The 14,289-nt window shown below is 30.3% G+C and overlaps 1 protein-coding gene across 5 annotated transcripts in view; it reads right to left on the bottom strand.

Annotated features, from left to right (window-relative positions):
* Nucleotides 1-14,289, bottom strand: part of Utx (Utx histone demethylase) — a 356,173-nt gene that overhangs the window by 63,718 nt on the left and 278,166 nt on the right. For all 5 annotated transcript variants that reach the window (XM_035356392.2, XM_085809088.1, XM_085809087.1 and 2 more), the window contains 5 exons: nt 13,006-13,099; nt 10,225-10,450; nt 9,266-9,438; nt 8,512-8,593; nt 3,190-3,280 (listed from right to left, as the gene is read on the bottom strand). In XM_035356392.2, the coding sequence (XP_035212283.1) occupies nt 3,190-3,280; nt 8,512-8,593; nt 9,266-9,438; nt 10,225-10,450; nt 13,006-13,099 (666 nt within the window). The remainder of the gene's footprint in view (nt 1-3,189; nt 3,281-8,511; nt 8,594-9,265; nt 9,439-10,224; nt 10,451-13,005; nt 13,100-14,289) is intronic.

Genomic DNA, 14,289 nt, shown 5'->3' with positions numbered 1-14,289 from the left:
GCCTGGATGTATAGATAAATAAAGACAGTCACCACAGAAAAAATAATTAGGTGAAAAAAATTTCAAATCTTAAAAAATAAATAAATCCAGAGATTAGATGCAGTTACTGCAATCTGTACGTGATACACATTTTTCTTGACATTAGCTATATCCCCCTCAGAATTGCCACTATCCACGAAGAAACAAAATAGTTTATAAAAAATTTAATGAAAGAGTAAAATATATTACAAGTATTAAAAATGCAAAATTCGAAGTTTCTTTACCTTTTAGTCAAAGATAGGTAAACTTTCAACACATAGTATTGCTCAAATTGTAATTAAATGCATATTTTGGATTTTTTGTAGTAAAATTTACTTATTAATTACAAAGCAATTATTTTGGAATGAAAATATTCGAATAAACTGAAATACAAGATACCTCCTGCGGAATTTTCGTCCCCCCCCCTCGAGAGGGATAAACTGATAATCAGATTTTCAAACATCAACACTCTAACACTATGATTGCAACAAACAATCTATTTACTTCCTAAAAGCAAAAGGTGGGATGAAAGCACTTTGACTCCTTATTTAGTTAATATTTAATTTACAATTTAAATTACCAGAAAGTTAAGTTAGTTTATGCAGAATGACACCTTCCACTTTGGGTATAAATTTTTGTTCAAAGTATAGAGTAAGTAAAACATTTACAGTATTAGGACTCGTAGTAGAAAATAATTATGCATTTGTACTTTACTGACTTTTTACTATCACATAAAAACAAGCAGTTTAGGTTTTTAGATACATTATGCTCAAAACCCAAAGTCTAGTCAGTTCACAATATCTTGTTCAAGTAGTGCTTTGATCAAACAAAGTTCACAGTACAGAATAATTTGTTGGTATTTCACAAATTTGATCAAGAATATATATGAATATTTTTTTGAACATATGAAATACCATACTTAGCAAAACAAGAATATTTTATGAAATTTATGAAGACTTTTATTGATGACAGATAGTGTGCATTTTGTTTTACAAAGCAATAAAATGTTTTGTAATTCAAAGAGAAATTTCAAATATACCGCTTCATAATAGAATATCACTGGTTGTTTGTATTCAGAATTCTCATTGTTTAGAACTTTTCTAATACTTGTTTATTCACTAAGGTAAAAAAAAACTTTTAAGTACACAAAAACGCTTTTCTTTTTTTAGACTAGTATGTTTACTTCTGGTCTCAAAGCAAAATACAGTTATTCCACATAACAAATCTTGAAATAATTTCAGTTAGTATTCTCAAATCCTACAGTAAGAAATAAGACATGCTCTGATTTGCTAGTTAGACAAAGCCCTACATGATCATAATCATTAAAACACATACTAGTAAATTATTTGAAAATCCTTCCATGAAATAGGTTAAAATATCCATTTTGGCTTTTCATCAAATCAGCTGGCTGAAAGTGCAAATTGGCCAGTTATAATGCAAAACATCTGGAATCTGGACTTCCAATACTACCAGGAAAATATTTTTAAAAACTTACACAAAGAATGCACATTTCAGAAATAAGATGATACTGTTAATTTGCGACATCTCAGCTTAAAGTAGAAATATATGAAATTCATTTCTCTTGCATATTAATTTGAATCCTGCATTCTTATATATAATATAATTATCCTTTATATGCAAGGTAAGTAAAATCAGTCAAATTTTCACTTTTATTCTATTACATGTATCAACACACGCATTTATTACCAATACAGACTTGTTTGAATTAATCTTAGTTCAAAATTTATTACATTTCTAAATAAATATCTTAGAACCATGAGGGAGGGGCTTCAAACAAGGGTTGAATTTGCGCTATTTATACACGTGCATGCTTTCTACGCAGTGTACTACACTGCTAGCTTACGTTTATTACATTCTATCCATAGGTATACAACCCATAATCAAATCATCTATAGGAGATTGATTTTTTAAATCATCTCAAGACCATCTGCTACAATATAAAAATTTTTCATCAGAAAACACAACTCAAAACTAAACACATCACAATAGAGAGGAAGGAGATAAATAAAACATGATCCCAGATAATGGATTCCTTTGGAAGTAATAAAACACTATCCTTTAAAGACATACATGTGCCTGACAAATGGCTGAAATTTATTTGAAAAGAATATTTGCTTACAAACAAAATTATCTGCCAGTGAAGATCAGCTATTTACACATTTAGTAATATTAAATTTGTGTTTTCTTCACTCTATTATTTTTTTAATATAAAATAATTCTTAAAATAGTTGTAAGTGAAAGCTAGATATTTAAACTGAATATACAAATGATTGCTATGCAGTTGGACAAATATTTACCCAATAAATATTTGCCAACCCTGAAAGATAAAAACTCTAAGAGATTCTCGCATGAGATCGGGGAATTTTCAATATTGCACAATGCCACCATTAAAAAAAATTTCCAAATTGATTTACTTTCACTTCATAATGCATTACTCAAGTAACAGCAATATTCACAATCCTGAAGTATATCAATATTTAATTAGATATTCTAAATTTTACGTTTTTTTGGCAACATCTTGAAATTTGCTACTTTTACACAGAGAAAATCATGCATAGTGAAGGAAAGCTTTTATTTAATCAAAAGAATTTTAAATATGATTAAATAAAAATTAATATACATACTATTGTGTGGATAAACTTAGCACTGCATCGTATATTGATGCAAAACAAAATTAAATTAAAGTATAATTTTTATTGATTCAGCACTAATTGAATCTCTCAAAAAAAGTTCTACAAATGCAAGCAAATGCAGAGCATATAAAATTTTATAAGAATAATTACTCTGAAAAGTACTAGGAATACAGTAGTTGAATTTACAAAATTTAAGTTTCACTAATTCAACAAAGTTCATTATTATTGCCGAGAAACATTTTCCTTAGTAAAAGCTAAAAATTAAAATTGAGAGGCCTGATGAAAAACCAGGAAATATGGCAGCTATGGCTACACTTGGGCAGCATAATTCATTTAACCTACTTAATTATGCTATAAAAAATTAAATTACAAACATTTAAATACTTTAACACTGGAAAACCTGTATGTTTTTCTTTTTCATACAACAATCTATCACATAAATTTAACAGCACTTTCAATAATTCCAAAAGATATGTAACCAAATTATCAGTAAGAAGTTAGTCAAAGAACAACTTACAATTTGCCCCTGTGCAGCATTCTGCCTCGATGCCATTTCTTGTGATATTGGAAAATTCCAAGCATCTTCAATACATGGCAGTGGCTTAGGCCTGAAAATAAGACACAATTTACATAACAGAAGGAATTATAGCAATAGCATCATAAGCTTTAATCCTTAAAATTTTATATTTACAAAAGCGAAGATAAGAATTTGATATGTATGTACCATATTATAAAAATATGAAAGCATTTTACCAATATAATTATCACATAATAAAGCTTTCAATGAACCTTGTATACACCAAAGAACTGATTTAATATACAATAAACATCAAAACAATAAACAAACAATAAGGAAAGAGAATACCAAGAGAGAGTATCTTCTAGGTCCTAGTACGATTAGATGTAGAAATTATATTCTTTGCAGTGTCGAAAATTCCCATGAATTGAAATATCTTTCTCTGTAACGTCCACTGGCTGCCGAGTGGTAAAAGTTACTGTACAATGGTAGTTCGGTCCGAGGTTTGAATCCTGTGAATGGATTGGGTGGATGGGCCTCTTTAGTTTTCCCCATTTGTAATATGTATACGAACCAGTTTTTCTTAGCAAGTCCTCCACAAAGGCATCTCTGCTCTTGGGCATATAGCCCTTGAGGCTTTGCCATAATCACATAAACCAAACCATTCTCCATAACCTCTTTATCCCTTTCTACAAAATTGATGGGGATATTTTCTCTAGATTAAAAAAACCATAATATAGGTTTCAGCATCTGTTAACTGACTGACGACTGAGGCATTGTAATAGAGAGATCAGCTATATCATCTTCATTTCGCTTTTCTTTGCATTTTCTCACATATAACATTAAATGCAAAATTTTACAGATCTTTTCTGCGAACGACAGTTGGCACCTTTTTTGCTCTGCATATCTTTTCAGCTCTAGGACAAAAACCTTCTGTTATCCATTTATTGACTGACGAATATAAAGTTTTCAGGGAAGAATGAATGAGAGACTGCATCTTTTACTAAAACATTAATTTTGATAAACTAACATTATTATAGTATAATATTATATATAACATATTATTATAGTATTAATATGCTAAACAAAATAATTAGCTAGGTCAAATCATGTATGTATATAAAGGTACAGTTCACACTGTTAATTGCTTAAGCTAATTGAAATCTTTCTCCTTACCAGCTACACCAACAAAAGGAAACCAATATGTCCAACATTCCACTGCAAACAAAGTCTCTGGGTCACTATTTGCGGTGGGGAAAAAAAAATTCTTGATGCACATTCATGGTGTACTTGTTTTTGCTTATGTATCATATTGACTACTCCTACATTGTGTGAGGGGGGGAAAAAGTTTTAAGGGAAGTCCAGGCTTATTGGTGCTTTTTTATTTGCTTGTGTATTTTCCTTGGGGTGCATCACTAATTTGGTTTGACTTCTTTACTGACACAACTATGTTTTTCATCTTTTTCTTAAAAAAAGACTGAAATGAATTTTTATGATTCAGGATCCATCAAGAGAAGAATAAGCTGCTATCCTATTGTTATAAGAAAGAGTAATGCTGCATAAACAATATACTTTTAGTAACAATCTCATGAAATTGAAATGCAACTGGAACCCGAAATATTCATATTTTGTACCGATATCCTTTTGCTGAGTTAGTTATCTATTACAAAAATTTTAATTTTGATAAAATAAAAGTAATAATAAGATGGAACAAAATAATAAGCTGGATGAAATCAGCAAAATTGGTAACAGTAGCTGAAATCTTAATGAAGATCTAACACTTTCTCCATTTTTTGTTACACCAACAAATGAAATTAGCATGCATAGCATTCCACTCCAAACTGTCTAAGACCAATAAGATAAAAAAAAAAAAAAAAAAAAAAAAAAAAAAAAAAAAAATTGCTGAATATCCAACCCCAGATCAACCTGAGGACTGAAACCAAAAATGTGGTTTATTTATTACCCAGCAGAAAAATAACATACGGAGTTAAGCAATCCTATTGTGGATAATGATGCTTTCTGGCACAAAAAATAACCTTAGTTAATTGAGCCCAAAATCACACACTCAGACTTTTAGTATCATGATCTCCATTCCTACAATGCATGAGAAAAAGGTTCTTTTCTAAAAAGCTTTCATGAGAGAACTGATCATTCCAGTTACTGGATGTCCAGATTTCAGACTGTACTGTACAAAACATGACTAAAATATTGGAATATAGTTTAAAATGCATGAGGGATGAAACTGCTTAGCAGTAAAGATATAAGAGATATCACAAACTGCAGAATATCAAAACTAGTAACAAGATGCAATTATATATGAAATACTAAGTAAAAAAAGGCAATTATATAAAGGTATAATGTAACTTTTCTGTTAAGTTCCTTAAAAATTATATAGAACATTTTTCTTGCTTTGCATAACCAAAATTTAAATAATAATAACTACACAATATTTAACCATAATGCAGAAAGTGAGATTTAAATATGAAAATATAATCTGAAGAAAACTAAATATGACAAAAGAGTTCTTATTTACAATCTTTGGTACCCAATGGTTGCACAGATTAGAATATTTCATGACGTTATAGATCATGTTCTTTTTGCTTACATTTTTACTTTTCTAATTTTTAAATTAAATCTAATTCACTAGTTCATAAATAACTGATTAAAATGCACTCAGAATTACTTAAGCAAGATTATATATAAAAATTTACATTTTTAAATAGGCATAGAAATAATACCTAATACATAGACATACAGAAAACAATGCCGGTGCATGGGTGGAGTCTAATGAAGAGATAAAACAGGGAATGAATTTTGGAAGGAAATAAAAATCTATTTTGGTGAAAAAGAAGTTCATAAAAGACAATGGCACATCTACTAACAAAATTATACTGGATGAAATTTTATGCCATTAAATAAGAGAAAAATAATTTTTTTAAAAAGTAAGATTTGATCTAAACTGAACTCTTACATACTGTGGAATTAAAATTTTAGCTTTATTCACTGAAAATTCAACATTCTTTGGAACTTTACCTTTATCATATGCACACACACAGTACCAATACAGTGCATCAAAATGAAACAAGCCAGAAGATACAAAGGCCCTGTGCTTGCCTATCATGGAAATCAGACTGGTTTCCATACCAGTGCCATTGGATGCAGATAATGAAAATTACTCCTACATCTACCTAATGAGGTCATATACAATTCAAGTGAATTCCAGAGGATGCAAGAAGAGAGTAAGGTTTGAGGAGCAATGTTGTCATATTGACAAATCACAAGGCAGAAAGATCCTGGCATTGAAACAGTGAGATAATATTATTTCAACATGTCTTCTGTCAGTGGCAGGCTGATGAGAATAGCTCATCGTACAGATGAAGCCTTCCACAACCACACAAAATGCTACATTTTTTCTTTATTCAACTACTTACATCTACAGGACATTTGTAAATGTATTAAAAAACTATGGAGAGATGATAGCAATGTTGGTGCCTTTTATAATGTCTGCCATTAATGTTTCTCATTCTGACAACATTTCCCCAATAGAGGTCCCATGCCAGAAGGAATGCACATATTAGAGATATCACTTTCAATTAATTCATATTCTCACTCAACCTTATGCCTGTATGCCTGCCACACAGATATGTGCCTGTGGACAGCCTAATGCTGCTCTTACATACTGTGGAATTAAAATTTTAGCTTTATTCACTGAAAATTCAACATTCTTTGGAACTTTACCTTTATCATATGCACACACACAGTACCAATACAGTGCATCAAAATGAAACAAGCCAGAAGATACAAAGGCCCTGTGCTTGCCTATCATGGAAATCAGACTGGTTTCCATACCAGTGCCATTGGATGCAGATAATGAAAATTACTCCTACATCTACCTAATGAGGTCATATACAATTCAAGTGAATTCAGAGGATGCAAGAAGAGAGTAAGGTTTGAGGAGCAATGTTGTCATATTGACAAATCACAAGGCAGAAAGATCCTGGCATTGAAACAGTGAGATAATATTATTTCAACATGTCTTCTGTCAGTGGCAGGCTGATGAGAATAGCTCATCGTACAGATGAAGCCTTCCACAACCACACAAAATGCTACATTTTTTCTTTATTCAACTACTTACATCTACAGGACATTTGTAAATGTATTAAAAAACTATGGAGAGATGATAGCAATGTTGGTGCCTTTTATAATGTCTGCCATTAATGTTTCTCATTCTGACAACATTTCCCCAATAGAGGTCCCATGCCAGAAGGAATGCACATATTAGAGATATCACTTTCAATTAATTCATATTCTCACTCAACCTTATGCCTGTATGCCTGCCACACAGATATGTGCCTGTGGACAGCCTAATGCTGCTCACCTCTCCTCATTATGATGGAGCATATTTCCATAATCCCTACTGTTATCATGCAGGATGTTATTGCATATAAGACCCAATCACATTCAACTATCCTGTACAACATACTCACAGGCCAATGTCACATCAATGACAACCAGCAGCCTGTTATAATATCCATGCTATTGGCTCTCATCCTGTAGCCAAGCTGACGATAATTTCTTAATCCTACATCCATCAAAACCCGAGACGGCCCTACAACATTATCTGTGAGAAGCAGTGTATCACTGGAGTATCTAACTGGAACACCTTACTGACATCGAAGAATATCCTTCTGTATCTGTCACTGCGAAGTAGGATAAGATCCAGAAGATTAGCAGTTTTTACTAAAGTTGCTAATGTCTCGATGAAAAGTAAATAATAATGCAGCTCATAAGGTAGACTTGGATATACCAACTATACGGAGACAACAAAAATAACTGAATATAATAAGAAGGTAAAGGGAGTATAAAAATGACTAGGCAAAAAAATGCATGTAAAATATAAAAATGATATTTAATACAAGAACACACTCATTTCACAACTTATATGAAACTACTAGAATAATGAAAAATTATGAGAAGACATATGAGAATTGTTACAATCCTAATTCCTTAATATGTAATGTTTCAGGACCACTTTTGATGCAATGAGTGTGTTTCCTGATTCTCAAATTAATATATTTTTCTCTTTTTATAATTTCAAATTAATATATTTTAGTCTTTCTTCCCTGTGCCCATGACCAGTTTCATTCTGATCCACTGCTTTTCCTAGTGTATTTACGTATTGAAAAATCAAATCACACATACTGCAGTAAACAATTATGGAGCAATAAAAGTTATATGATAAATTTAATCTAATACAAACATGAACACCAATAAGAGACATTAAAGATTAAAAAAAATTAGCTCTTTAACAAAAGTTCCAACCTTTGAGCGTTATTTGTTGGTGCAGAAGAAAGCTGATTCTGTAAAATTCTTACTCGGGAAGACAGATTTGGATTTGCCGGGCCTATAAAAAAAGTTATAATCAATTTCAAAGCTAATGCAACTTCTAATTAATTAATTGTTGCTCAGTATGAAATAATCATATTAAGAAAAAGTTTAAATATTAATTAAACAATCTTTTTTAGCTTAAATAAAATTTAACCTATTATATAGTATCTTTTTCAAAATTAAATTACATGTAAATAAAATTTTATCAGTATCCTGAAATAACAAATTTCAGAATTCAATAAATTAAAATTGTAACAATATTAGATAAGTAGATTAATAATATTATTTGATTGCTTAATTTTTAAATAGGTAATTATAAATTTTAAGAACATAGATGTAATTCATTTATTTTCTGCACAGAAAGTAACAACTGCGGATTACTTAATCATTAAAGTAACTGGAATTTAGAAAAACATGTAATTTAATAGCCAGTGACATACGTTAATCCTATATTAATATATGAATATTAATAGAATCTACCCTATATATGATAATTTCATACCTTTAAGAAAAACATCCAATGAGTGAATGAATATTAAAATGTATGATATGTAAACTATGCAATAAAATACTTATTTTATGATAAAATAACATTAAAAATAACAAATAGTACAGAAGTAGTACACTGATCAACAAATTACTTTTCTTGATAATAAACAAATAAATAGCAAAATAAATATTTCCTCACCTTTCCCATTACTTGCATTTAAGTAACACTTCAAAGCATCTTGAGGCTGATTGCAATTTTCATATAAAATACCCAAATTTGACCAAGCTGGTGTATGGCTTTTATCAAGCTGCACAGCACAAATATAAGCTTGCAAAGCATCCATCGGCTGGTTTTGCTGCTGATACAATACGCTAATACAAAAACGGGGGGAAAACATGCAATACAAATTTTTTATCAAAGAGAAATAACACCACATCTTATTTACCATATAGAAACAGAACTTAAAGAAGCTAAAGGAAAAATATTTAATACTTTTACATAAGACAGAAAAATCCATGAAGATAAATTTTAAAATAACCAGCATTCCTTTTATACTGATTATATTTCACTGAATGATTATGATATTTTAGAAGCATACTTAATGATGAAAAAGAAATGTCACGTATGTAGCACGTAACAATGGTAGTAATATAATACTCACAAAAAGTCAAATTACTGAAAATGAAACTTAATGAATGACACACAATGAAGAAAAATATAACACAATTAGCCAAAGACTTTCAAAAGTAAAACAGGTATAGATATGATAACTGACAAAGCAAACAGAAATAACTAGAAAAACATGAAATACATTTTGATTTTTTTTAAAAAAAAGAGTATATAAAGTAGTAGAAAATATAAATTCACAGAATATTAAGAATGGTAATATAAGATATCACTGAAAGAGAAAAGTAATCAAAGATAGGAAGGGAAAAAGCAAAAAAACATCCATTTAAATCATGAAATGAATTACAGTTCAGCATTTAAAAACAAAACAACCATTTAAATCAAGAAATGTATTACATTTCAGTATTTAAAAAACAATCTGAAGATAGAAAGCTACAAAAATTAAAACAGAAACAGGTTTAAAAAATACACATATTCAGTCAACTACAAACCCATCACATACCAATGACTTAAATAAGAATTATGCTTACCCTATAGAACACCAGGTGTCCGCATTGGCTTCCGCCTTATCAACTGAGCTTCGATATGAAACAAATGCATCATGTACTTTCCCAACACTAGCATAACAACGCCCTAAAAAATATAAACTCTGGCCATTGGCTGGATCTGCTTCAATAGATTTTTGCAGATAATGCAGAGAAAGAGCTTGTCTCTGTGGTTTGTCACCAAGAGCCTCTACTGTATGATGCATCCACCCTAAGAGAAAAAGGTTAATATTAGTCTCTACAAATTATGAAACTGAGAAACACTATTAAGTAATACAATGAAACAAAAGTATCTAAAGTAACACAAATTTGTCTTTAAGTCAATGCCAACAGATCAGAATGAAATTAAAAACAAAAGAAGAAGAAGATATTTGGAGATGATTAAATTTGAAGAATATAACATTCTATTACACACAAAAACAATCAAATCCCTTTACAAAAATACATAACACTTCAGAAAGATTTGTACTTAGATGTTTCCTTTTATTTAAAAGTAAACAATTCCTAAAATTTCCAGTTCTATACTTGAGAATTCCCAGTGTGAATTCCAGTCTTGGGGGTGGGGGAGGATTTCTTTCCAGTCTGGTTTAATTTACATTGGTCAAATTAAAACAGCTTTAAAATGTCACATTAAAGAACAAGAAGCATATATTAGGAAAAAACAAACACAGAAAACCACCGTTTTGCAGGAATGTTGGTCAAAAAATCGTACTTTCCATTTTTCTGGAGCATTATTCAAAGAGCAACATTTTTTATTGGTGAATTTTCTAGAGGCATCTTACAATAGAAAAAAAATATTTCTGTTCCGGTTAACGACCTTCATTGAAATCCATCTTTACCCTCAGCCTTTAGAGAAATTACGTTTTAGTTTTCTTGTTTCATCAATAGATGGTGCCAGCAGCTTGACTTCTTTACAGTCTTTCTTATATTATCACCATATTCTACCTCATTCATTTGCATTTAGGCAGCTGAAGATGGGTTCTGTATTTACACCACAGAAGTTAGTCCTGCAAAATTTACAAACATTACGCTCATTTTTGTTAATTAACTTTTCTAATGACCTCCATATGAAAATAAATCTATCTATTACTATTAATGTCATTTCTGATACCAAATATACAGTAAAAGCTTGAATATACAGAAAGTCTGTAAAATGTCGAATGTCAGATATGTGAAAATTCTGAATAATTCAGCATATAATAAATTCAATTCATAACAGAAAAATCAAATGAATGATAGAACTTTTTGGTCAAAATTTAAAAAGACTATTTGTTATCAGCCTGAACACCAGAAACCTATATTTAAAATTATGCAAGGTTTAAAAATAATACATATCAGTCATAAAAGTGGATAAATACCATAGGACTTAAGCATACAAAACATCTTTGACTATGAAATTCCATCAACCATAAAAATTGGCAAAGATACCACCAAATTTGCACCAATCAAGTTTACAGAACAGATTGTTAGTTAAATAAAGAACTCCAGATGTTCTTAGAAATGTAGATATGAAATTTGCTATACCACATACACAACCTAAATCGCTTATAATTTTTCACGTTGCATCAGCACTGTTTATCCATTTTCAAATCATGGTCAAAGTCACATATCATGGCTCTTAAGGCATATTCTTCCTGATGGCAGGATCCTGCAACTTTGAAAATATTAAATGGCATACACAGATATATAGAGAAAGCTTCCCAAATTTAAAATTCTTTTTCAAAATGCTGAAAAAATAGGTAAATTGCAGTTAACATACATACTTCTTTGCAAAAACTAAATCGACCTTTGCAAAAACTAAATCGAACTATCTAGAATTATTCAGATTTACAGCTTTAGAAATCTGACATTTGTTTAGTTTTTCAAAGTGAGACTTCTAAAATATTCTATTTATTTGAGGTTTCCAATTAGTTGAATGCTGGACAGCTGGGCTTTTTTTTACTGTAATTAAAAAATGTTCTTTTAACCAAACATCAGAGTCAGTTTTCATATTAAGAAAACTTAACTAACTGTATCTTAAAATTCCAAAATAAAATAAGGTGGGGGGTAGGGTTTATTCACTTTCTTTTAAAAATATTTATTTATTTCAGATATTTCATTCAGTATTTTTAAATAATGTTCATATGCCTAATGAAGAAAAATGCTCTCTTGCATTTAGGAACACAATGATAGATATTTAAGTGTCATATGCAAATGAGATCAAAAGCAGGACAAATTTATGGGAAGGAAAATATTAACAATGATCTGGATTAAAATAATCACTCATGAAAGTTTATTATGCTACACAAAATATTTCTCAATAAAATTTGTAACTCTAGTGCAATACATATTCCTATAACACATCCATTCCTCAGCATAAAATTTTTACTATAAACCAATAATTTTTGTCAGCATGAAAAGGAAAAAAGCTAAAAATCTCCATATAAATAAAATTTCAATCCCCAAATCAAATTTCAAATCTTTTTAATTTACCAATTAAGATGGTACATCATCTTTCCAACTTAACACATCAGCATAACTAAGCATTAATCTGAAAAAACATTTCGTACATAGAAAATTATTTTATGAAATAAAAAATATCTATTGCTTTGGAATGATAATAAAGAACAAATATTAATTTAGAAGTCAAACAACAAAAATCAGTGTTGTATACATTGGATCCGCTACAGACACTACAAAAAACTGCCCAGAATTACATTAGCAAGAAACTTAGGGCAAGGAGAAGCTGTGATTTAAAAACTATATCAGACCAAAGGATAAACAAACCTAGCTGTTTAGAAGCTTCAGCTCGAATCACTTGAGGCAAATCTTTCTGCTCCAAAAGTTGTTCATATGCTTCTTTAGCTGTTTTATGTTTACCCTGGAATAAAAAAACATAATGAACACACTCGAAAAAATCATCAAAACAAATGCATTGTATCAAACAGGACTATCGAGCTCCAAGGATTTCGCGGGCCGCTTTGGAAATGGATTTTATTCCAGCAGACCCCACTACATATAAACCTAAATACATTATACATATATATATATATATATATATATATATTACATACATATATATATTACACATATATATATATAATTAAATACCACAGAAGTTAAGGCTGCAGTAAGAAATGATAAGCGACTTCAAAATTGACTATTCTAGATTTAATGTTGTCCCCCCATGCTCATTTTTTCTCCCAAATTCGAGATCTTTCCCAGTTACATAATGCTGCTTGAAAAACGGAACTAAAACCTAAAATTAAACAATTGCAGCTTAGCTGTATATATGCACCTACATAGTATAAATACTGCTTCACAAGCAATTACGTTATTTCTTTTCGTAACTTCTGCCAAGCAAACATCTTTGCACTGTTATGCTTTCCTTCCCGAGATGCTTAAGTCATACTTTTAAAACCCGTGTACACAAAATTATCGTATTTAACTATGATAAGATAAATCCATTGTCTACCAAAATGATCTGATGTGACTTATGGAATAAAATTATGTTTTGAAATGGCCACGTCTGGAAGTTTTTGGTTTATGCATCCATATTTCTAACTATGCATTAAACTATCACATTAAATACAATCAAAAGTCTTTAATCCGAACATCCATAATCTGGAATAATCCATAATCCGGACCTCAAAGCTACAAACTTTCTGCATATATGCGTTTATGCATGCGTGTTTAATATATAACGGACGGTATAAGCTAAGCTAAAATTATCTAATTATCTATTCCAGTTAATGCTGCAGATTGCGTTGTTCCTTAATTTGCGAATTGGATCCGGCTTATTATTTTTTGCAAACTGTTAGAGCAATTTTATAAAAGTAAGCTGTCAAATAGAATTTCCGATGCTGGAGCTGCCAAAAGATCTACAAAGCGAAAACATGTTTCGATGTCCATCAAACAAAAAGTAGAATTGCTGCAAAAAATGGATAAAGGCATATACGTCTCAAAATTATGCAAGGAGTATAAGATTAGAAAGTCAACTGTATACGACTTAAGCAAAAAGAAAAAGGAACTTTCTGAATTTTTTGTGGATTCCGACACCCCACTTGCAAT

The sequence above is a fragment of the Stegodyphus dumicola genome, chromosome X2 (genome assembly GCF_044657685.1).
Source record: "Stegodyphus dumicola isolate Sdum_Otavi_A_Nest chromosome X2, ASM4465768v1".
NCBI classification, from domain to species: Eukaryota; Metazoa; Arthropoda; class Arachnida; order Araneae; family Eresidae; genus Stegodyphus; species Stegodyphus dumicola.
Note: the sequence above shows the minus strand (reverse complement) of the source record. Positions and strands in the feature narration are given on the sequence as shown.